The sequence below is a fragment of the Suncus etruscus genome, chromosome 15 (genome assembly GCF_024139225.1).
Source record: "Suncus etruscus isolate mSunEtr1 chromosome 15, mSunEtr1.pri.cur, whole genome shotgun sequence".
Classification (NCBI taxonomy): Eukaryota; Metazoa; Chordata; class Mammalia; order Eulipotyphla; family Soricidae; genus Suncus; species Suncus etruscus.
Window position 1 is genome coordinate 91,059,422 of NC_064862.1, and position 23,801 is coordinate 91,083,222.

General features: G+C 53.7%; 1 protein-coding gene across 5 annotated transcripts in view; it reads right to left on the reverse strand.

The window, feature by feature from the left end:
• Positions 1-22,452, reverse strand: part of CACNA1A (calcium voltage-gated channel subunit alpha1 A) — a 106,327-nt gene extending 83,875 nt beyond the window's left edge. For all 5 annotated transcript variants that reach the window (XM_049788415.1, XM_049788414.1, XM_049788412.1 and 2 more), the window contains exons 1-3: positions 22,032-22,452; positions 3,777-3,882; positions 2,519-2,658 (exon numbers count right to left, since the gene is read on the reverse strand). In XM_049788415.1, coding sequence (XP_049644372.1) covers positions 2,519-2,658; positions 3,777-3,882; positions 22,032-22,342 — 557 coding nt within the window. In that variant the 5' untranslated portion in view covers positions 22,343-22,452. The remainder of the gene's footprint in view (positions 1-2,518; positions 2,659-3,776; positions 3,883-22,031) is intronic.
• Between the last annotated feature and the right edge of the window lie 1,349 nt (positions 22,453-23,801).

Below are 23,801 nucleotides of genomic sequence, written 5' to 3' on the forward strand. Positions count from 1 at the left end.
TTGATGGGAAGGAGGGGGGCAGCCAGCAAGGCAGAGAGGAAGGAGAGTCGATTGCTTGCAGGAACAGGAAGGACTGAGAGCGAGGGAAAGTGAACGCAGGGGAATTCAAAAGAGTAGGACAGAGTCCTGGATAAGGTCTTATTTCCCTTTGGGGGGAAAAACAAACATATTGAATATATCAGGCCAGGAACACCACAAACAGCAACTTTCATGCACAGCCACAGGACTGTTTGGGGTCCCATCACCCTAGTGCCAGCATTTATCCTTAGGTTTGTTCTATTCCAGAGGAGAGAGGAATTTCCCAAAGAGATATCTCAGAGTCAGGACATTAGGGAGAAAGGCCAATTTGGGGGGTTTGATTTTGGAGGGGTGCTCAGGACTTGTTCCTGGCTCCAAGCTCAAGGATCACTCCTGGTGCAGTTCAGGGGATCATATGGAGTGTGGGCATTGAATTGGGGTTGGCCCTGTGCAAAGCAAGAGAAATAACCAATGTCTTATCTCTTAAGATCACCTTTTTGTTGTTGTTGTTGGTTCTTGGGCCACAATGGTGATGCTCAGAAGTTACTCCTGACTCTGCTCTGGAATTACTTCTAGTGGTGTTCATGGAACATATGGTATGTCATGAATCAAACCCAGGTTAGCCATATACAAGGCAAACTCCCTACCGCTGTGTTATTGCCCTGATCCCACCTTTTTGGGGGTGGCATTTTGGGGGGCCACTCTCTGCAGTACTCAGGGATTACTCCTGGCTCTGTGCTCAGAAATTAGTCCTGGCAGACCTGAGGAACCATATAGGATGCCAGGCATCAAACCTGGGTTGAATGTGTACAAAGCAAATGCCTTCCTTTCAGCCCCAAACACCTTTTTTTTTTTTTTTTTGGTTTTTGGGTCACACCTGGCAGTGCTCAGGCATTACTTCTGGCTCTATGCTCAGAAATTGCTCCTGGCAGGCTCAGGGGACCATATGGGAAGCAAGGATTTGAACTACCATTCTTCTGCATGCAAGGCAAAAGCCTTAACCCCATGCTATCTCTCCAGCCTCACCTTTTTAAAATTTTTTAAGATAAAAAAGCAAGAATCCTAGAGGTAAAACTGTGTTTAACCACAGCACAATAACCACCAAGATTGCATCCAGGGCTCGGAGAAATAGCACAGCAGCGTTTGCCTTGCAAGCAGCCGATCCAGGACCTAAGGTGGTTGGTTCGAATCCCGGTGTCCCATATGGTCCCCTGTGCCTGCCAGGAGCAATTTCTGAGCAGACAGCCAGGAGTAACCCCTGAGCAACGCAGGGGGTGGCCCAAAAACAAAAAAACAAAAACAAAAATAAGACTACATCCAGGCTCACTGGTCTCTGCACGGTTTGGTCTGTGCTTGGAGACCCACACTGGAACCAGAAATCAGGGACCCTGCAGGCTCCTTCCAGCCAGCAAGGTCAAGCCGGGCTCCCGCCAGCCAATGTCTGCCCCCAGGGGAGCCTAAATTGGCCCAAGCACTTTGCAGAACAATTTGGTAATAGCCAGCGAAACCAAGGCCCCCTAGACACTAGGACTCAGCACTTCTGCTCCTGGGCATTGGCCCCAGAGAAACACGCTTGCAAGAATGAGGGGACAGCTCGGTTCGAAATAGCCCAAAGCTGGACACCACCCAAGCGGCCGAGTCCCCAAGAGACGCTCACGCTGCAGAATACGATGCAGTGGGGAAAACAGACGCCTCGAACCAGTGGGGCCTAGTGCTGATTACTGCTCGAGCGCAGAAGGCAGAGTGGGGGGGGGGGCATTTGCAGAAATGCAGGAAGAGGCATCAGGATCCAGCCAGTTCGTACTTGCCAGAACAGTGTGGTCAGAACAAACCCTGGCACCAAATCTTTTTTTTTTTTTTTTGGAAGGGAGAGATTTGGGCCACACCAAATGCTGCTCTGGGCTGACTCCTGGCTCTGTGCTCAGGCATTACTCCTGGCAGTGCTTGGGGGACCCTATGGGATGCTGGGGATAGAACCCAGGTTAGCCACGTGCAAAGCAAACACCCTTCCCACTGTGCTATCATTCCACTCCTGTGTATCAGCTATTTCTTATACACATATGCAGGTACGAACAGTCCCCCTCTCCCCACACCCACACACATACTCACACACACAACCATTGAAGATTCGTGTCCCGGAAGCACATTCCCTCGGGGATAGAGTTTCCAGCTCCATCACTGAGAAGCTAAACTGGTAGAATCTCCCCAGCCGGCTCCACCCCAGCTCCCCCTGACTGCTTGGGGGATCCCTTGGGAACATTAATACTTCCTAATTCATTGGGTTGCGGGGGACGGTGGAATGGGAGGCTGCTAACAAAGATCCTTGGACGCAGCCCACACTCATCAGCTATTATTCTAATGGAAACAAAAAGGGTCCCTTGGCTGTGGGCAGCCAGAGGGGGGAAGGACAGGAGCATGTGGGAAGGCGTGGCAGGGCCCTGGAGGCCTCTGCTCCCCCCCTCAAAGCATTGCATCTCCAAAGTTCCATGCAGCCTCTTACCCCGTAAGCACCACCACAAAGTCCATAACGTTCCAGCCATTTCTCAGGTAGGATCCTTTGTGGAAGGCAAAGCCCAGCGCAATTATCTTGATTCCGGCCTCGAAGCAAAAGATCCCGATGAAATAGGGTTCTGTGTCATCCTGGGGGGCGGTGTAAGAAGAAGGACCAGGTGAGTGGTCACATTGGGCAGAGATACCCACCCCCACACACTGGTACCCCAGACGCCCAGGTCCCACAGTATTTACTGCCCAAAAAGTCAAGCCACAATCATTTTGTTTGGGAGTGATCTTCCATGGCCAGTGGTCATGGTTCCCAGCACACAATGTACCCCAAAATGAACAGCTCAGCAGGGGTATGGCTTTACCTCCAGAACAGTGCCAAGAGGGGGCTGAGTGATAGCACAACAGGAAGGGAGCTAGCCTTGATCCTGGTTGACCCAGGTTCAAACCCTGGCATCCCAAGGTAGCCCCAGCACTGCCAGGAGAGATTCCTGAGTTCAAAGCCAGGAGTAAAAATCCCAGAGGGGGGGCCCGGAGAGATAGCACAGTGGTGCTTGCCTTGCAAGCAGCCAATCCAGGACCAAAGGCGGTTGGTTCAAATCCCGGTATCCCATATGGTCCCCCGTGCCTGCCAGGAGCTATTTCTGAGCAGACAGCCAGGAGTAACCCCTGGGCACCGCCGGGTGTGGCCCAAAAACCAAAAAAAAAAAAAAATCCCAGAGGGGGTCGGAGCAATAGCACATCAAATAGGGCATGCCCCCCCCCCAAAAGCCCAGAATAGTGGGAATCTTAAAAGTAGGAAAAGTGGACTGGAAGAATAGTACAGTGGGAGGGTGTTTGTCTTGTGCAGGGCTAACCCAGGATCAAGCCCTGGAATCCCAGAGGATTCCCCAGAGCCTGCCAGGCCTGAACCCTGAGAACCACAGGGTTTGGTGCAAGAAAAAAAAAAGAATTTAAGAAATATGGGGCTGGGGCTGGAGCAATAGCACAGCAGTAGGGTATTTGCCTTGCATGCTGCCTACCCGGGAAGGACCCAGTTTCAATTCCTGGCATCCCATATGGTCCCCTGGATCTGCCAGGAGCAATTTCTGAGCTCAGAGCCAGGAGGAGCCCCTGAACACCACCGGGTGTGACCCAAAAACCAAAACATAAAAATAAAATAAAATAAACATAGGGTTGTGGGGGGAGATCCGAACTCCGATGTGGGCAGTCTCCACCCACCCTTCTGCTGACCACCCTCACCAGTCCCCGGGGCTCACCAATCTCTCTGACATCGGGGTCTTGTCATTGTCTGGCAGGTGCTGCTCCAGAGCCAGGACGATACAGTTGGCGATGATGGTGGCCAGGATCATGTATTCGAAGGGAGTAGCCATGAGTCAAGGAGAACTTTCTGGGGATGCTGGACAGGGGCCTGCTCGGGGTGGCCCACACTAAACCGTACCCCAAATTCTCCCCACATCCAATCCCTGCAACCCCCAATGAGGGACACTCAGCAGCCCCCCCCCCAGTTCCTTTCCTCCCACCCCAACGACCCTGACCCTTTTGTTATCAAGGCACAAGTCTCTTTCCTAGTCTGGTGGGGAACCTTCAAGTTTGCTTTGGGGCCACATAACGGTAGTGCTCAAGGCTTTCTCCTGACTCTGCTCAGGAATCACTCCCAGAGGGCTCATGAGGGGGTCTCTGGGATTCCAGGGATCAGAATGCATGAGTAGGGTACAAAACCAGCAGCCTCCTTGCTGAACCATCCCTCTGCCCCCCTCCCTCTCCTAAATTTCAAGAGCTCCACACCAGCTCCTTGAAAGAACCAAATCCCACTGGTTTCACTGCACTCTGTTCTCATACGGGCAGCACCAGAGATCAAACTCGGGGCTTTATGTATATATTCAGGGCACACAGCTCCATCAAGGCTCAGGGAGCTTGAAGCTCTATGATTTTTTACCCCCAATAAATGGGGCGTCCAGCTGCCCACAGGAGACAGGCCATCTGACTGTGCCCTCAGGGTTCCTCACCACCCCCCTGGAAGCCCCCCAGTCTCCTAGTGGTGCGGACTCCCTGCATTCAGCAAGGCTGGGTTCCAGCTCAGCTGTTGCAGGTCAGCTCCAGGCTCTGGCTCCGGGATTGGCTGAGCTGAAAACACCAGAGTCAGCGGGAAGTGGATTCAGCAACAGCAGCAAGAGCCAGAGAGGCGAGAGGCGATGGGAGTATGGGGGGAGGAGAGAGGAAGCCGGAAGGGACACGGAGAAACAACCCCCTCCACCCCAGCAGAAGAGAAGGAAGCCTAGCATCGCCCTGAAAAATTCAGGGCAGGGCGGAAAATCACACAACAAAGTGGTCCTCAGTTGTCACTTCTCTGGGGGAGCCCCTCACACTCCAACACATCCTTCAATGCTCCTATGGGACCCCCAGCCTGTTCGGTCCAGAATCACCAGGATGCCCACCCCCCAACAAAAAAAAAATCCCTGTTAGTGTTTGAGACGAAGCTCAGATCAGCTAAGACCCAAATAGGGTTTGCCTGTGTCAGGCCCCAAGTTCTCTCCCTGGCACCCTACAATCACACAAGTATACATAAAGGACTCACCTTCCTTTTTATTTATTTTTATTTTTAGGCCACACCCAGTGGCGCTCAGGTGTTACTCCTGGCTCTGTGCTCAGGATTGACTCCTGGCAGACTCCAGTGGCCCTATGGGATGCCGGGGATCCAGCCCAGGTCGGTCGGCTGTGTGCAAGGCAAATGCCCTCTCTGATGGGCTATGACTCTGTACCCTCCACCCATTTCTACCATTTTCTTCCCCTGCCAATCTCAGGCTCTGAGTTCCCTGATGAGCCCTTTTCCTGGCCACTGACCCCAAGAGAAATGGGGGCCCCATTAAGAGCATCCATGGAGAGGGGTTGGGAAGGAGGGGCAAGTTCAGGGTATGCTCTCAGCCTGCCTGAGTCCTGAGATTCAGTCCCTGAGCCCAGAATCACATCAGAAACTCCCCCTGAGAGCTGCTAGGAGGGATCTCAGTGAAATGCCATCTCAGTCTAAGTAAAGGGCTTTCCTGTTCAAGAGAACATATGTATGCGGTAATTTATGTTGCAATTCATTTGCCTCCTCCAAATGTGTGTTTTGAGGCTTGAGCAAGTGCAGAGCCAGGAGTAAGTCCTGAGCGCCATGGGGTGTGGCCCCAAAATAAAACCAAAATGTCTATTCTGTCCCTTGGAAAGTCAAGAGGGGCCAGAGAGATGGCGCAGCAGGGGGCCGGAGATTTGTCTTGCATGAGGCTGATCCAGGTTTGATCCCCGGCTCCCATAGCACCATCAGGAGAGATCCCTGAGCACAGAGCCAAGAGTCAGCCCCGAGCAACACTGTGTAGCCCCCAAACAAACAAAATTGTTAAACGCCCACTTTATCCCAGAAGTGGTTCCCCGCAGAGCTGCTGAACCCATTCTGTCACAGGCCAGGGGACCCTAGATAAATGTCTGGATGAGCAAACAGACTCGTCTTGGCCACCGAAGGAAACAGACTTTCTGGAAAACCTCAAATCCTTCCTTCCCAGCCAAGGGGAAACCTCTTCTCCCTTCCCTCTCCTCCCTCTCCTCCCTCCCTCCCTCCCTCCCTCCATCCCTCCCTCCCTCCCTCCGTCTCTCTCTCTCTCTCTCTCTCTCTCTCTCTCTCTCTTTCTCTCTCTCTCTCTCTCTCCTCATTCATTCTCTCCCCTATGCAAATCCTCCCCCCAAATAATAGGGTGTTCTAGCCATGTTTGTTTGTTTTTCCTCTGCTGGTCCCGCCATCCATGAAAATTCTCCTTCAAGTTTTACCATTTAATAACAACTTAAGCTAAGCAGTATAAAAATGATAACAATAATCACAACAAACCAACCGTCTGTGTCTTGCAAACACTATTGATTTAATCCAAGAGACGGTTGGCACCAGTCCCAGCATCTTCATCAAGATGACACAGTTGAGTATTGCGAGAACTTCAAGGACCCTCACTCAGCCCAGAGCAGAGATGTACAGGATGGGGGATCCCCTCATTGCCAACTCCCAAACCCCAGCTCCCTATTGTACCATCAATGGGGCTCTGGGGCCATTACAAGGGACAAAGGTGTCCTGGTCAGAGTGAGGACCGAGGATCCAGTTTCAAACTAGGGTACGCAGCTATTTATGGTTTCTGGGGGTATGGGGAACTGCACCATGAAAACCAGAACTACTGATCAGAGACTCTGGAGAAGTGAGCTCCCTGGGCAGTTAAGTAGCAGAGCAGCAGGGGGAGGAGAGAGAGGCAGGGAGAGGGTCCTAATGAGATCAATGGGTATGGGGTAAGGGAGACTCCTGGGCTGTTTTCATGGGGGAACAAAGGGGTGAGGGAGGGATTGAGAACTAGGCGTGTAGAGGGAGGAGGTCCCAGGGAGGAGAGAGAGGAAAAGAGTTGCTGAATCAGTCTATGTCCGAGGCTAGGCATGGATGGAAGGAAAAGATGGATCGTTCTTCCCCATGCTTCTGTGCACACATGTCTGCGTTTGAGTGTGTGTGCAAAACTACAGACAACATGGGAAGAGGGCTTTGAGACACCCTCCTCTTCCCACCCCAGAAGCAAGCAGGAAATAATTCAGTCCATTAACCAGAACCTCTGCCAAATGCAGGGCAGGACACAGCAGGGCATGAGAACGGGGAGATGGAATTACCAGATCATAGACCTCAGAAAACAGGGGTGCAGAGAGAGGACAGCAGGGAGGGTGCTCTCCTTACACACCGGTGACCCAGGTTCCATCTCCATCACTCCACTGGGTCCCCACAGCACCGTAAAAGTGATCCCTAAGTACAGAGCCAGAAGTCAGCCCAGAGCATCACCGGGGTGTGAGTGAGGGGAAGGTGTAAGCAGTAGGACCCAGGGAACATCAACCACCATGTCCATGACTGGAACAGAGACGGAAATAAACAAATAAACATCACATAAAAAAGCAATCGCAGCTGGGGAAGAGGAAGCCACGCCCTTTTGTTTGTATATTTTCCAGAGACCTCTTCCTTCCAGAACCCCAGCACTAGGTGTCCACCAAGAGTGAGAACTTTAGTCTCTTCGAGAGCCCAAAGCCCTTCATTTCTTTTTTTTTTTTTTTTTTTGGTTTTTGGGTCACACCCGGCAGTGCTCAGGGGTTACTCCTGGCTGTCTGCTCAGAAATAGCTCCTGGCCGGCACGGGGGACCATATGGGACACCAGGATTCGAACCAACCACCTTTGGTCCTGGATCGGCTGCTTGCAAGGCAAACGCCGCTGTGCTATCTCCCCGGGCCCAGCCCTTCATTTCTTTCTTTTTTTTTTTTTTTTTTTTGTTTGTTTTTTTTGTGGGTCACACCCGGCAGTGCTCAGGGGTTATTCCTGGCTCCAGGCTCAGAAATTGCTCCTGGCAGGCACAGGGGACCATATGGGGCGCCGGGATTTGAACTGATGACCTCCTGCATGAAAGGCAAACACCTTACCTTCATGCTATCTCTCCAGCCCCTGCTTCATTTCTTATATACAAAAGTTCAATTATTTACTGGACTCCTGGCTCTACACGACAAAACAATAATAACAGGGGCCAGCAAGGTGGCGCTCAAGGTAAGGTGTCTGCCTTGCAAGCGCTAGCCAAGGAAGGACCGCGACCACGGCTCAATCCCCCGCGTCCCATATGGTCCCCCCCAAGCCAGGGGCAATTTCTGAGTGCTTAGCCAGGAGTAACCCATGAGCATCAAATGGGTGTGGCCCCCAAAAACAAACAAACAAAAATAATAATAATAACAATAATGACCTGAACATGAGTTCAGGTACTGAGAGTCAATATACCCACATGTAACTACAACCTATCAAATGCTATAACCAACAGCATTACCGAATGTGGATTTCACACTTAGCACCATGCTAAGCCTAAGGACACAGGATGCTTGTAATCCTTATTGATGGGAGGGGACACCGAGGGCCATTCTAGTTCATATCGAGCTGGTATTGGAAATGCCTACGCCAGTGCAAGTCAAGCATGGAGGCTTGGGGCCGGAGAGATAGCATGGAAGTAGGGCATTTGCCTTGCATGCAGAAGGACGGTGGTTCAAATCTCGGCATCTCATATGGTCCCCTGAGCCTGCCAGGAGTGACTTCTGAACGTAGAGCCAGGAGGAACCCCTGAGCGCTGCCGGGTGTGACCCCAAAACAAAACAAAACAAAAAAAGCATGGAGGCATGGGGCCGGAGATATAGCACAGCGGTGTTTGACCTGCAAGCAGCCGATACAGGACCTAAGGTGGTTGGTTCGAATCCCGGTGTCCCATATGGTCCTCCGTGCCTGCCAGGAGCTATTACTGAGCAGATAGCCAGGAGTAACCCTGAGCACAGCCGGGTGTGGCCCAAAAACCAAAAACCAAAAAAAAAAAAGCATGGAGGCTTGACTTTCTTTTGGGAGTGGGAGAGATTAGAACTAAAAGCAGTGCAACCAGCTACTGATAGCCCTGGGGCCTGTCCACCTGCCCATTTCTATTACCCAGTACCTTGGAGTGGCTGGAAGATAGGAACAGGGTGAGGGGAGCTCAGCTACTAGCCAATGAGCAAGAAGGGGCCACTCTTCTGCTGTGTACAGAGGAATGGAGGGGCCAGGAAACAAACTCAATCAAGCACCAATAGAAGAAGCCAAGGCAGGGCCAGCCCCAGTGCCCCACCTACAAAAAAGTTCAAAGGGTCAGGTGAGACTGGGAGGGGACAAGCTCTTGTGACCATCATTGCAGTGCTGGCCCTAAGGGTTCTGGGAGCAGGACCCACAGATACAGTGGGGCCAGATGGGGCTAAGATGGTGCACAGGAGGTGGTGTGAGCTCACATCTAGGTTATAGATTTTTCTCTTCTACATTTACTTCTAGGGGTCAAAATAGGCTCCAGAGGGCCAGAGAGATAGTACAGCTGGGAGGATGTTTGCCTTGCATGCAGCTGATCTGCATTCAATTCCAGGCATCCCATATGGTCCCACCGAGCACTGACAGGAGTGATTCTTGAAAGAAGAGTCAAATGTGACTCCATCCCCCCCCAAAAAAAAATTCTAGGGTCCTTAACCATTGTATTATCTCTCCCCACCCCATCTTTGCTTTCTTTTAGCTAGGTGCTTGGGCATTCCATCCTACAAGCACTTACCCTTCTCTGCACACAGAACTGAAACCATAGGCATTCCAGATCCTCAGGGACTCTTCCAACCCCCATGAAAGAAGTGTATCCTCCAAACACGATTTCTGCAAGGGGCTAGATGGGAGTGACAGAAACACGCCACTGAGGGAGGGGGCGCTGTTGGTCGCACGGCCTCTCTAGGACCACACCTCCCTCCTCCCGAAAGCTCCACCCCAGACATGGGATGGACCAATCAGAGTGACCCATAATCACACCTCCTGGAATTCTCTTTGATGATTGGTTTAAGCCAGAGCTAAAACAGCGTATCATTGGCTGAGGAGGGAAGTGAGACTCCGCCCACCACCCCATGGAGATTGGAGTCAGCTTTAAAAGGCAGAGACCAGTCCTGCCCTTAATAAGGTTGTTAGGTCCTTCAGGTCTTTATTTTGTTTTTTTTTTGTTTTAAAATAATATCTTTATATTTAAACACCATGATTGGATCCTGACAGAACTAAGCTCTTCCTCTGCCTACGCTGGTCAACACCTCTATTTGCATTAAATTCTTGGTTTCATTTGGTTTTTCTTTCTTTTTTGCAAGCCAAAGGCATTCGTGGATTCCATAATGAGGCTTCGCTATTACATTTTTTAAATATTATGACTGTGCTATTACTTCAGGCACCACTTAGGAAGTAGGTAGTGCATTTTATTTTGCTTTTTAATACTTTTTATTTTTACATTTTAACTGTTTTTTTAAGTTATATTCTTTTTCCCTACCCTTATTAATTATCAATTTATCACTGGGGTATTTTAATTTCTATTTCGCAGGGAACTGAGGTCTTGTAACTAACTCCCGTAGGAAAGGGTTTTCCAAAAGACTCTGCTTGGTGAGTAAGCTTGTAGGTAAAAGGGAGTGGATCCTCAAAGAAGGGATTCTAACCATTAAATCTACAGTCTGCATTCCAGACATGCTAATTAACTTCTTCCCTTCCCAGAATAAGAGAGAGAGACAGAGACAGAGACAGAGAGATGCTGGCCTCTCCCCCATCACCCAAGTCAAAATGACCACAAGTAAGAGTAATAAGCAATCCACAGACAATGCTTCGAGATGACCCTCAACATGCTTGTAGCTGTTGTTGACAAACCACCAGTGCTGAGTTGTTTCCAGAAAACCCTGGGGGCCAGGGGATGCCTGCTCCCTCTCTTGGTGACAATCCCAAACACCATCTGTGGCCAGACCATCCTCCAGGGCACATCCTTGGCAGCCAACACCATCTGCTTTTCTCACCCAGAAATCTCACCCTGACCCGGAACAGATATGAGGGGCGGAAGGGAAGGATGGGGTCAGAGAGAACAATCATGGCAGCTCACAGTCAGCTCCAACCTGCCCAAGGATTCCCAGCTCCACGGCCTCCAGCCCTGTTCCCCACACCAAGCAATGACAGTTCTTCATGAAAGAACTGGATTCTTTCCCTCCCTGGGACTGACCCATGCCACCTTATCCCATCTATTCTTTCCTCAGCAGCTAGGAGGGGACAGTCCATGGATCCTCAGAGGCCCCATGGAATTGCTGCTTCCATGGCCAGAGATTCCCTGGCAGAGGAATCTTCAGGAAAGTTGCAAATTGCTAACCACAGGACCTTTGAACATGCTCTTTCCCCAGGAGAGAGCATCTTTCCTACCCTTCCTGCTACCCCCTACATCCCCTAGCATAGCAACAGTCCCTTGATAGACTTGAATTATCTTCCCTTGAGCACAGGAAGTTATTTCTGACATGACTTAGAGAATTTGTTCATGACCGACCAGACCAATAGGAGTAACTCCAAAGCCAAAGCCAACAATCATTTAGCCCAGAACAGACTTTTAACAGTTGACAGTGTTAGAATAGAGCTGGAGCTATGGGACAGTGGGGGAAGACCTGGGTTTGATCCCAGCATTCCATAGAGTCCACCTCCCCTCCAGAATCAACAGAGTAATCCTAGAGCACAGATCTAGGAGTCATAATTGAGCGCTTCCAGGTGTGATGCCCCAAAAAACAACCCTAAATAAAATTTGCATTGACGGTGCTGGAGCCAAGGGAGAGAGCTCAAAAGATAGAGGTGTTGGGGCTGGAGAGATAGCATGGCGGTAGGGTGTTTGCCTTGCATGCAGAAGGACAGTGGTTCAAACCCTGGCATCCCATATGGTCTCCGAGCCTGCCTGTCAGAAGCGATTTCTGAGCATAGAGCCAGGAGTAACCCCTGAGTGCTGCCGGGTATGACCCAAAAAAAGAAAAAGAAAGAAAAAAGATAGAGACGTTATCTTGCACAGGTAAACCTTAATTCAGATCTCTCAGTATATACCCGCCCCCCAGTTGCCCCAGATACACCCCCACTGTGGCACCCCACCTCTTCTCTTTTATTTTCATCAAAGAAGTGAAGATGGGCCCGGAGAGATAGCACAGCGGTGTTTGCCTTGCAAGCAGCCGATCCAGAACCTAAGGTGGTTGGTTCGAATCCCGGCGTCCCATATGGTCCCCCGTGCCTGCCAGGAGCTATTTCTGAGCAGACAGCCAGGAATAACCCCTGAGCAATGCCGGGTGTGGCCCAAAAACCAAAAAAAAAAAAAAAAAGAAGTGAAGATACTAGCCTTGCATGTGGCTGACCCCAGTTTGATCCCTGACACCGCATGTTCCCCTGAGCACCACCAAAGGTCACTCCTGAGCACAAACCCAGGAATCAACCTCACATAACACTAGGTGTGACCCAAATCCTTCCTTAACTCCCACAAAAAAAAATTTGCCAGGAAGAATTATTCCATGTGTCTAAGATGGCTGACATAAGGGACTCGAGGAGGGTGAGAGTCAGCTATGGCCTGCTGGATCCACGCAGCCCCTCACATATCCAGCCTCTTGACATGGAAACATGGACGTCTGAAAGTCAAATTCATGAACAGTAAACCCCGCCTGGGGCTGTTCATGCCGACACCCTAAAGTAAAGGACCCTAGGGTTCACCCTCTGCCAGCAGCTGGGGTCACCAAGGGGCAGAAGCCACGAACAGAGAAGTAAGGAAGCCAGAAAGGAGAAAGTTCTCAGCCATTTCTGGTCCCCATTCCCAAGTGCCTGGCCAGAAAGGCTCAGTATTTGCAGACTGGGAGCCTCAACTCCCATCCCAGGTACCCCAGGGATCTCTGAGCACCTCTGGGAGAGATCCCAGAGCACTAATCTGGGAGTAGCCCCTGAGCACTGGCCTGGTGCAAATCAAAGAACAAGAGTTTAAAAAAGCACATTGTCAGGTGCCACAAAGCCTGGGCAGAGAGTGACAGGAGGGACCCCAAGGGAACATTCTAGGTGCTGAGCTGGGAAAAAGTACATGCATGGCAAAGCTAGTTGGAGGCCCTGCAGCCCATTCTAGGTTCCTCATCCTACATGGCTTGCTTTTCTCTCCGTCTGTCTGCCCATTCGTCTATCTATTTGTCTGTCTGCCTCTCACATGCTCAGGGCCCCTCCACCCAGGGCCAGGCAGAACCTGCGGAGGACAGATAAACGGAAATGAAGGGGCATGGGAGGCAGCAAGGAAATGAAAAACGGGGGGGTGGGGTGGGGCTTCCGGAGAAACAAAGGTTTACAGGTAGCCGGAAGAGGAGAGAAGGAACAAGATCTTCTCTGGGTCCGAGGCTGACCCCCTCTCCCTCCTCCTCCCAGTCCTCTCCCTCTTTCCCCTTTCGCACCTTCCCAAGCAGAGGCCCTGCATGGGGGTCCCCCAAGGCCCACTTTGCCATTCCGGGGCATACAGCACTGAGAGCCAACACAGCTCCTGGGCCTGCAACATCCACTGGGCACCCATGCTGCCCAAACCTGTCCTTCCTTTCTCCCTCTGGATCATTCAGGGGGGCTAAAGGGAGAGCTGGGAGGGGGAGAGCATGCAGGGGGCACCCCTGTGTCCCCCAAGGCCCGCCCAGGCGAGTAGGCAGCGCCGCAGCCCAGCTGCGTGGGGCGCCCTCATTAACTCCACTATCAGACCTTCTCAGCAGCCCACGTTGTAGGTCTCAGTTATGAAATATTTAACTAGAAGGAACCCAGCCGAGATAAAGCCACTCATGGCTGGGGCCCCCAGGGGGGCGGAACACGGGCCATGCGGAGGGGGGATCAGCTGAGGCTCAGGGCGAGGCCTGGAAGGAGGCGGGAGCCGGAGCGTGCCCAGGAATGGGGAGACGGGTTAGGGAGGGACCCCCCCCCCCAAAGCAGGTGGCTGGGACTGCGCTGGGCCTGTCTGGGGTGCGGGGGGACTGCAAACACCCCCTTCCCACCCGCCGGAACAGGCCAGTCTCTAGAGCAAACACAAACTGTTCCCTGGTCCCTCACGCACCCCCAAGCCAGGCCCACACAAGCGGCGTCCGCATCCCCCCAAATGCCATGGAGAGCTGCAGAAGAGGCCAGAGAGAAGCTGCGGCATCTGCTTCCAAAAAATATGAAGGGGGAACCGGAGCAAGAGCACTGCAAGAAGGGCGTTTGCTTTGCATGCGGCTAAATCGGTTCAATCCCTCCCTGACATCCCACAGGGTCCCCCTGAGCAATGCCATGAGTGATTTCTGAGCACAGAGTCAGGAGGAAACCCTGAGTGCCAGGGAGTATGGCTCCAACACCCAAAATAAATAAATAATTCAAAGAAAAAGGGAAAAAAATGGCAAAGTCAACCAGAAATAGGTAAGAGAGCGGGGAAGACGCTGTCTTGCGCTCTGCTTTTCCAAGTTAGGCCGTAGCGTTCACCCTCCTCCCCAAACCCTGCCAGGAGTGATCCCTGAGTGCAGAGCCAGAAGTCAGCCCTGAGCACCGCCAAGTATGGCCAAAAAAAAAAAAGGAAAGAGAATCCTCAGGCCCAGGGCGGCTCTGCGGCTCCCTCCAGGACCCAGGGACTGATATTCAGCATTTTTTAAGGCTTCCAGGCTGGGCTGGGGCTGCTGGCAGGGCCAAGCACTGAAGAAGTCCCTCCCCTAGGATGGAATATTCTAGAATCTAGATCCTTGTGTCTTCCCTTGTGGCTGCTAGGCATCTGCCATGCAGCTGGTGCAAGAGAGGAGACTGTGCTCTTACTCTGCTTCACCATTAGTGAAATGGGGGGTGGGGTTTGGAGGGTATAAGGGCTCCCAAACAATACTCGAGGGTTCCAGGGTCCACTCCTGGCCCACCAGGGACCACCAAGGACATGCCCAAGGGCGCTCAGGGACCCTCCAAAATGTTAATGCACAAGCTAGTGCCCTGCAGACAACAAGCCCGGGGAGAGAACACAGGAGCTGTTGTGTGCAGCCGACCCAGGTTCAATATCTGGCACCACAAATGCTCCCTGCAGAGCCAGGAATAATCTTTGAGCACCCACGGTGCTCCAAACCAGCACCTCTCAGACCCCTATCCCCCTAAAAAAAATATAAATCTAGGTAGGACAGAGGCAAAGGTGGACAGGACAGTTTTGGAATCAAATCACTCCCAAAATTGAGGTCGGAAGGGTGCTGTGCTTGCCTTGCACACAGCCGACCCAGGTTCCATCCTCGGCATCCCATAGGGTTCCACGAGCACCACCAGGAGTGATCCCTGAGCTCAGAGTCAGGAGGAAGCCCTGAGTACCACCGGGTGTGGCCCCAAGACAAAACTCACCCCCTAGGGCCCGGAGAGATAGCACAGCGGCGTTTGCCTTGCAAGCAGCCGATCCAGGACCAAAGGTGGTTGGTTCGAATCCCAGTGTCCCACATCGTCCCCCGTGCTGCCAGGAGCTATTTCTGAGCAGACAGCCAGGAGTAACCCCTGAGCACTGCCGGGTGTGGCCCAAAAACAAAAACAAAAAACTCACCCCCTAAATGTCTGTGTCTTCTCCACACCCACCTCTCTGCCCTTCTCCTTCCACTCTCCTGATGAAGATCCAGTCAGGGACCAACAAGTAGATCACACACAAAGGAGCAAATGACAATAAACCCCCCCCAATGTATTACTCTGTCCCAGGCATCCCCCAAATCTGCCTTCAAGTGGCCCCGGGCCAACCTGGTGTGTGTGGGCCCATGCAGAGAACTGTGGATCACCAGTGTCCATGCACAGGGGACTGTAGACACTGTGAGATGCCCCAAGAATATGCGACAGATGGGACCCTGGATGGCGGTGGTGGCTTTGGGTCATGGTGTTTTCTGAGAACTCCTGAGTTCTTTCCTTCCCTAAACCCACATCTCTATTTACATCCAAGAGTCTGGGAACTAAAGTTCATGGGAAGCTGCTTTCCACACCCGGAGAGCAAGGAAAGCTGTAAATTCAGTTTCAGTCACCCAAAAACCTTTCACCGCCCACTTTGCCTGCAAAAAACTCCACGGTTTTTCCCATGATTGACGGCGTGGCTGGGTGATTCTGTCTGGGGTGACCAGTGGAGTATGTTTGTGCGTGTGTGTGTGTGTGTGTGTGTGTGTGTGTGTGTGTGTGTGGTGGGGGGGGAGAAGGGGAAACAGGAGGTTGTCCCTTGAATTTTAGGCTTTCCCCAGAATCGCCCACAACACAGCAGTCACACCTGCTGTACACTCACCACTACCAAACAAAACTATGTCCGTGCTCCCAAGATTCCTGGGGTGCAAAGACACCCTTGCCAACTCCAGAAGAAGGTTTTAGGGCTGCAGAGGAGATAGCTCGGTGCTTAAGGCATGTGTCTTGCATATGACAGATCCAGGATCAGTCCCCGACACCCTGGCAGGAGGGATCCCCGAGCTCAGAGCCAAGAGTCAGCCCTGAGCATTGTCGGGTGAGGCCACCTGAACAAACAAGAATCTCAGAAGAAACACACGAATTGACCCACGCTTCCTCTTGGGTTCTGGAAGGTTCTAGAAGATTCCCTCCCCCCATGCCGACCTGGTTCACCCAGAGCTGTGGGGTGTCTGGAACTGCTAAAACCAGAGCAGCAAACTGGGGCATCAGGACCCGGTCCAGTGCCCACCGGAACCCAAGGGGCAGGACCTGCACCTCGGGTAACTGCTTAGGCTCCTTAGGGTGTGGAGCCCTCAGCAGGGACCCGGGGTGGGGTACGTGGTGGGCCAGGTGGGGCTAGGGGGGGGTCTTTAACCTGGGCCAGAGGCCCAGTCTCAGGCCCGGAAACTAATAATACACTTTCCAACTCCCTCACCGAGTCACCCCAGAGAGAGCGAGAGACTGGGACAGAGGACAGTTAATTTCACCGGCGACCAAAGGGAATTGGGAAAATGGGTCAAGAGGGGGAGAGTCTGTCCCCCCCCCACTCCAGTCCCCCAAAAGCTGGCGAGAAAATGCTGAAAGCAAAGTTGCTGAGCTTTGTCTTGCCTTTTTAGGGTCCCATGTGCAGAGAGAGGGTCTGAGCCCACCAGTCACGTTGGGGCACCCAGCCCTTATCCCAATAGCTTCCCTGCCAAAGTTTCACACACACACACACACACACACACACACACACACACACACACACACACACACACACACACACACACCCAAAAATATAAATAAAAAGAGGAAGGGAGCTGGAGCGATAGTACAGCAGGAAAAGTACCAGTCTTGGAGGCAACCGATCTGGGTTCGATTCCCAGCATCATAGATAGGGTCCCCAAGTACCGCCAGGAGTCAGCCCTGAGAAACTCACCGTGTGGGACCCAAAAACCAAAAATTTAAATAAACAGGGGTCAGAGCAACAGTAGCAGCTGGGAGAGCATTTGCCTTGCACATGGCTGGCCCAGGTTTGATCCCTGATACCCCCATAGGATCCCCCGAGCCCAGTAATTCCTGAGCACAGAAAGCCAAGAGTAAACCCTGAGCATCACTGGATGGGAACTAAAAATACAATAAAAACCAAATAAATAAAAAGGTGAGTCACGGCACTTTGGGGGTGTGTATTCACAGCAACACCAGAAACGTGGGATGCTCTTGTACTCTCGTTACCTAAACTATAATAATCTGCATTTTTAATTTAGTTTTTGGGTCATACCCACTGGTGCTCAGGGCTGACTCCCGGCTCTGTGCTCAGGCATCACTCCTGCTGGGGTTTGGGAGACCCTAAGTGGCCTTATATATGCAAAGCATGTGCTCCCCCAGCCATACCTCCTCCCTAGCCCAGATCTGTTCCTCTTGGAACGCTCCCCACCCCACTCTGATCCCTCCAACATTTTCAACCAGCACATCTGCCTTCAAAGTCCCCAAAGGTCCTTCTGTCTCAGGGAGATGGAAAAACAGATCTGAGCGATGCAAGCCAAAGGGGGGTTCCGGACTCACGGGCCAGGGAGCTGCAGAACATAGCACAGACGGGGAAGGCATTTGCCTTGCACTGTGCAGACCCTGGTTCGAATCCCAGGCAACACATAAAGTTCCTGCCAGCCACCACCAGGGGTCGCTCCTGAGCACAAGGCCAGAATTAGCCCCAGTACCAGCGGGTATAATCAAAAATCCTGCCCCTACTACCCCACTTCCAAAGAGGATGGTAAACCCAGTTTGCTGCAAAGTGGGTGTGTAGCTGGATCAGACCTTCTAGCGTCTTCTACCAGACTTCTAGCACTTTCTACCATCACAGATGGAACAAAGGTCCAACAGCACAGCAGGGCACACTCCCCGACCTGGCAGAATCAACAGTTTCCCAAACACAACCACCACCTCCTCCTCCAACCTTTTACTAAAAATTAAAAGCTGGGACCCCAGGATATGGCACCAGGGGTCCATTCCTTGCCCTCCAGGAATTATTCTCCAGCATTTGTCCACAGAGACTTAATAATTTTGGAACCAACCTCAGAATCCAACTCCACAAACTTGAACTACCACAGAAACCTAGAACTAGGCACACAAGGACAGAATGGGGCAAAGCTCGAATGAGAAACTTTGCAAGCAGAATGAGGAAGGGATGAAATGGAGGGCAGCCCATTTGAGTTATGGTGGCCTTCAAGCTTGAGTCACTGGGGGCGGGGTGTTGGGGGGAAAAGTGGAGCTTTGGGACAAAGAGGGAGGAGGAAGGGGACAGAACTGCGGTGGAACAACTCCCAGCCATGTGGGGTGTACAGGCAGGATGTAAGGTGGTGCCCTTCCCAGCATGCCTTGCTGTAATCCGCATTTGCCAGTAGAATGCATCACCTTTGGCAACAAAAAGTGGCTGACTCTTCTTCACAAAAGGGGGGGGGACTGCAACCCCTCTTCTTCCCCTGCCACCCTTAGTCAGCGCCGTTTTGCACAGGCACCCAGTAAAGAAGGGGTCACTCGGGAGACAGAGACTCAGAGAAATGCTCTCACAAAATGCCAGGGAGCCAAAAGACAGGCAAGACTATCCCTTAGCAAAGGGCCTTAGTTGGCCTTGCACACGGCCAGCCCGGGGTTTGATCCCTGGAATCTCATATGCCCCCCCCACACACACACACACAGTACTGCCAGAAGTGTTCCCTGATTGCAGAGCCAGAAGGGAGCCCAGGCCATTGCCAGTGTGTGCCCCCCCCCAAAAAAAACAGAAAAATAAATAAATAAACAAACAAAAATTAAAAGTTCCTGTGGTTAAAGGCATAATACAGGAGGCAGGGCACTGGCCTTGCACACAGCCAACCCAGGTTTGATCTCTGGCATCCCATATGATCGATCCCCTGGGGAACCGCCGGAAGTGATCCCTGAATGCAGATCCGGGAATCAGCTCTGAGCATCACTAGGTGTGGCAAAAAATAAATAAAAACACAACAAAATTGTTCCTTTAAGCACCATCTGGGAATAAGCCCCTGGCCCCTGGATCGAGGAAGGAGAAACATTTTATGCAGAGTCCAGGGTGAGTTATGGGGGTGCATGCAGGAATCCTGGGTTCAATCCCAGATGTTGCATGGTTCCCCCAGTGAAAGTGAATCCCCTAAGCATGAGCCTGGAATAGCCCCTGAACAGAGAGAGAGAGAGAGAGAGAGAGAGAGAGAGAGAGAGAGAGAGAGAGAGAGAGAGAGAAGGGTGCAAAAACACTAGGCACTGGAGATGCCAACCCTTGGGGCAGGAAGGGAGAGGTATATGGTGGCTCTCTGGGGTCCCAGGGGGTGATGAGCAGGAAGAGACGTTTGGCAAAGGCTCCTGAAGCTGCCTCGATGCCAACACAGCCCTGGCAACACTGACAACTTGGTGCTAAAAGTTCAGGCGTGTTTCTGCACGAACCGCACATGCACACCCCACAGCGGCTCACCCGCCCCCTCAAACATCTCCTCAAACATCCCCCCAGCCTCATTCCCCAACCAGATGGGCAGCTAGGGCAGTTATCCGTCCCCCCTTTCCCAGTGCCACCAGCACTTGATGCCCAGGGCCAAAAAGCAAAGTGAGGATGGAGAACCCAACAAAAGGCTGGACCAACTCCACCAGAGGCTTCTGAGAGAGAGAGAGAGAGAGAGAGAGAGAGAGAGAGAGAGAGAGAGAGAGAGAGAGAGAGAGAGAGAGAGAGAGAGAGAAGCAGGCAGCCTCGTGGACCATTTCTGATTCACCTGGAGTTCTGGCTTTGGAGGGGGTGAAAAGTGGGGGGTCCTCAACCATCCCTTCCTCCCCCACCTCAGCCCCCCCCACAGCCTCCAGACTGAAGGGTGCAGGCTGGACTGGGGTGAGCCGAGGACACGTGAGTTCTTCCACCCCCTTCCTTGCCTCTCAGGAGACTCCCAAGCCAGCTCCAGGCGGAGAACCGGAGCCATAACCACCCGCAACCTGCCAGCTTGGCATATTCCTCCCTGACACCCACTGGGGGTCCCCAAAGAGCAGCAACAGCACTGCTGTGGCCAACATGCCCATGCCCAGACCCCACCTGGCTACCTCTCACTGCTGCCTGCACGAACTGGGGAATCGGGGAGGAAGTGGGGGAAAGCTGGCTGGATCCAGCCATAGGGTGGGGTGGGCTGACATGGAAGCCAGGAGGGGGGGGTCTTCACAAACCCCTTTTTGCCCTCACTCCTGGGTATGAGATTGCTCCCACACACTTCCCAACCTCAGCAACCTCGCAGCCACTCCCGCACCCAGAAATCTAAAGCCCAGTTCAAGGTTGAGTACTCATCCCCCCAAAATATACCCATGAGCACAATGACCAGGACCCTCTAAATGAAGCATCCACCCCCACTCTAGAAGCCAGCCCTGCAAAGTGTCCAAGAATCCAAGAGAAGAAGAATAAATGGGGAGTCAGGGGGTGCGGAATGGGGCCCCTCCCCAGAGTTGGGATGCTCCCTAATCTGGCCTCCAGGCCAAGCTGCAGCGAGAGGGGACCAGGGCCAATGTACTCAGCCGCACCCGTCTTCCTGGGGTGCGCCCCCCCCTTGGAATCTGGGTCATGATTTGGTAACAGTCCTGAAGCTGACCAGCCCCCCATCCCCGCAGCCTCCCTGCCAGGGAGGAGGTCTCAGGCAGGTGCAGATTCCAAGAGACACCGGAGGCTCTGCTGTGGGAAAAACTTGGGGTCCCCATGCCCCCCTTAGAGTTTGGATTTTTTTCAAAAAGGTATCCAGCCCCCCAGTTGGTTCCCAAGATATCTTGGACTGACTGTGCGCCTCCGAGGTGCAACCAGCTGGTGTTAAGCCTGGGGTCTGCCCTGTACCCCCCAAAACCACCCACCCCATCTCCTCTGACTCTAAGCTACTTCCTCCAACAGACCCCACCCCTATGCATGCAGGGGTCCCAAGGAGCCAGCCCTAGAAGTGGGTGCTGTTTTCCCTGAGACACCCTAGGGGCCTGGCCTTAGAGGTGAAGCCCCCAACTTCTCTGAAGGGCCTCGCCCAGCCCAGGACACGAGGCCCGGCCCAGAGGGGCAACTCCTGGCCGGTGCTGACCCCTTGTCTAAGTTTTCCCGCGGCCGCTGGGCCCTGTCCGGCCGCTCCTGACCACCCACCCGCGTGGACTGAAAAAGACAGAGTGGCCCAGGACACCTCACCGACTGGGCCTCCACATCTCCATTCCGGGGCCCTGACTACTTCCCCAATAGGCCTGGGGCACCCCAGCTGCTGCAGAGCTGGTGAGGAGACCCCAGACTCATCCTGGACACTCAAGACCCCTTTGGGAAGTGGAGGGCGAATTGGGCTCAGGAACCCCTAAGGACCAGCCTTCCCTGGAGGCGGAATCCGCTTCCGGAGGGGCCCCCCCTTACTGCCAGCGCCGCACCGCACCCCAAGCTCCCACGGGTAGCTGAACCCAACCCAGATTGAATCGGAGAGATTTTTTTTCTTAACCCCCGGGTACCCCTTCTCTCCCCAGCCCTTTGGAAGACCCCCACCCCAAACACACACAGACACATACACATACACACACACCCCAGAAAGCGGATGGGGTGGTGGTGGTGATGTGGGGGGAGGGAGGTGTTGGATGGATGGAGGCAGGCAGGCAGGAACCGGGGAGGCAGGCAGGCAGGCAGGCAGGCGCACGGCCGGGCCGGGCTTTTTTTGGGGAGTCCGGAGGTCGGGAAACGGGGGGGAAGGATATGGCCATTCGGTGATCTTTTTGGCGTATTTCCTCACCACGTTGTCCTCGCTGAAGAGGAAGAGCGAGCGGTTGACCGTCAGGCAGTTCTGGCGCACGGGGATGGGGTTGTACAGGGCCATGGTGCGCGCCCGCTGCGCCATCGACTGCTTGTACATCCTTTGCGCCCCGGGCTGCCCGGCCGGCCGGCTGCCCCCCGCGCCTCGCCCGCCGCCGCCGCCGCCGCCAACGGCGCCCACCACCGTCCCGCCGGCCGCCCCGGCGCCTCCTCCGCCGTAGCGGGCCGCGGGCATGTCGTCCCCGAAGCGGGCCATTCTGCAAAGACCAAACGGCTCCGGGTTACGGTGACGGGTACGCGGCGGCTGCGGCGGGGAATGCGCCAGGGCCGGGCGCCGCCGCCGCCGCCGCCGCTGCTGCTGCTGCTGCTGCTCCTGATGCTGATGTTGCTGCTGCTGCTGATGCTGCTGATGCTGCTGCTGCTGCTGCTGCTTCTGCGGCGGCGGCTGCAGCTGCTGGAGCCGCGGAGACGGCGGCCCGAGCGGCGACTGCGGAAACGCTCCACGGCCCAGCCCATCGGCGGCGGCGGCGGCGGCGGCTGCTGCTGCTGCGGGGCTCGGGGACTCGGGGGGCTCAGCGCGCCCAGGGCCGGCCCCAGCCGCGGGGAGCAGATCGGGACATCCTGGCCGCTGACCCCGCAGGAGGAGGGGCGCGGGGGCGGGGCGCTGGGGGTCGGTCCGGGAGGAAAGGAGGGGTGGAGAAGGAGGGAGGGAGGGAGGGAGGGAGAGAGGATGCCAGCAGCCGGGTGCGGGAGAGGAGGGCTGGGGAGGGCTGGGAGGGGAGATGGGGAGCCCGAAGTCCACCCACCCACCCACTCCGGGATGGAGGGCGGGTGGGGTGGGGTGAAAATATGGAAAGAAGAAGAAGAAGGAGGGAAGGAGGATCAAGAGGAAAATGGAGAAGAACGGAAAAGGCAATGATTAAAAAAAATAGAAATAAATAAATAAATAAAGGATGGCACTTAGGGGGCCCCCCCTTTCTCTCTCTCTCTCTCTCTCTCTCTCTCTCTCTAAGACGCGGACGCTTTGCCAAGCTCGCCTCCCCTCGGACACAGGAAAAGCGCCCCAAAAGCTCCGACGACGTCCGGATCCCGGCGGCCAATCGCGCCCGAGGAGCGCGCTCGACCCATTTCAGAGCATTTTTTTTTCATTTGCAAAAAAAGAAATAGATTATTAAAAATAATAATAATAAGACAAGGGGTTAGGGTGGTGATGGAGGGAGAGCAAAGCAGCACCTAAAAGAAATCTATGTCGGTTTTTTTTTCCCTTAAAACCCCCTTTTCCGAGCGGGCCCTGGTCCCCCTACCCAGCGCCTTCCTTCCCAAGGCCCAAGGCGCACGGCCGGCCGCGAGCGCGCGTGGTGCCAAAAGACGCGGGGGGCCCGGGGAAGACAGCCGCAGACGGGGAGGGGGAGATCCTGCAGCCTGAGTGGTCCCCCACCCCGGGGAGTTTGGGGGTTCGGTGGCGCTGGGGATGTTTCCCCCTTTTTTTCTGGGATCACCCGCCGCCGCCTCTGATGCTCACGAGCGAGGGTGCGCGCCCGGGTGTGCGTGCGAGCGAGCGCGCAGCCCGCCTTTAGCTAAGCCTCATCTGGGGGTTAAATTGCTGCAATAGGATCCTGAAAAATTCCCATGGGGGGGGGCAGAGAGAGAGAGAGAGAGAGAGAGAGAGAGAGAGAGAGAGAGAGAGAGAGAGAGAGAGAGAGAGAGAGAGAGAG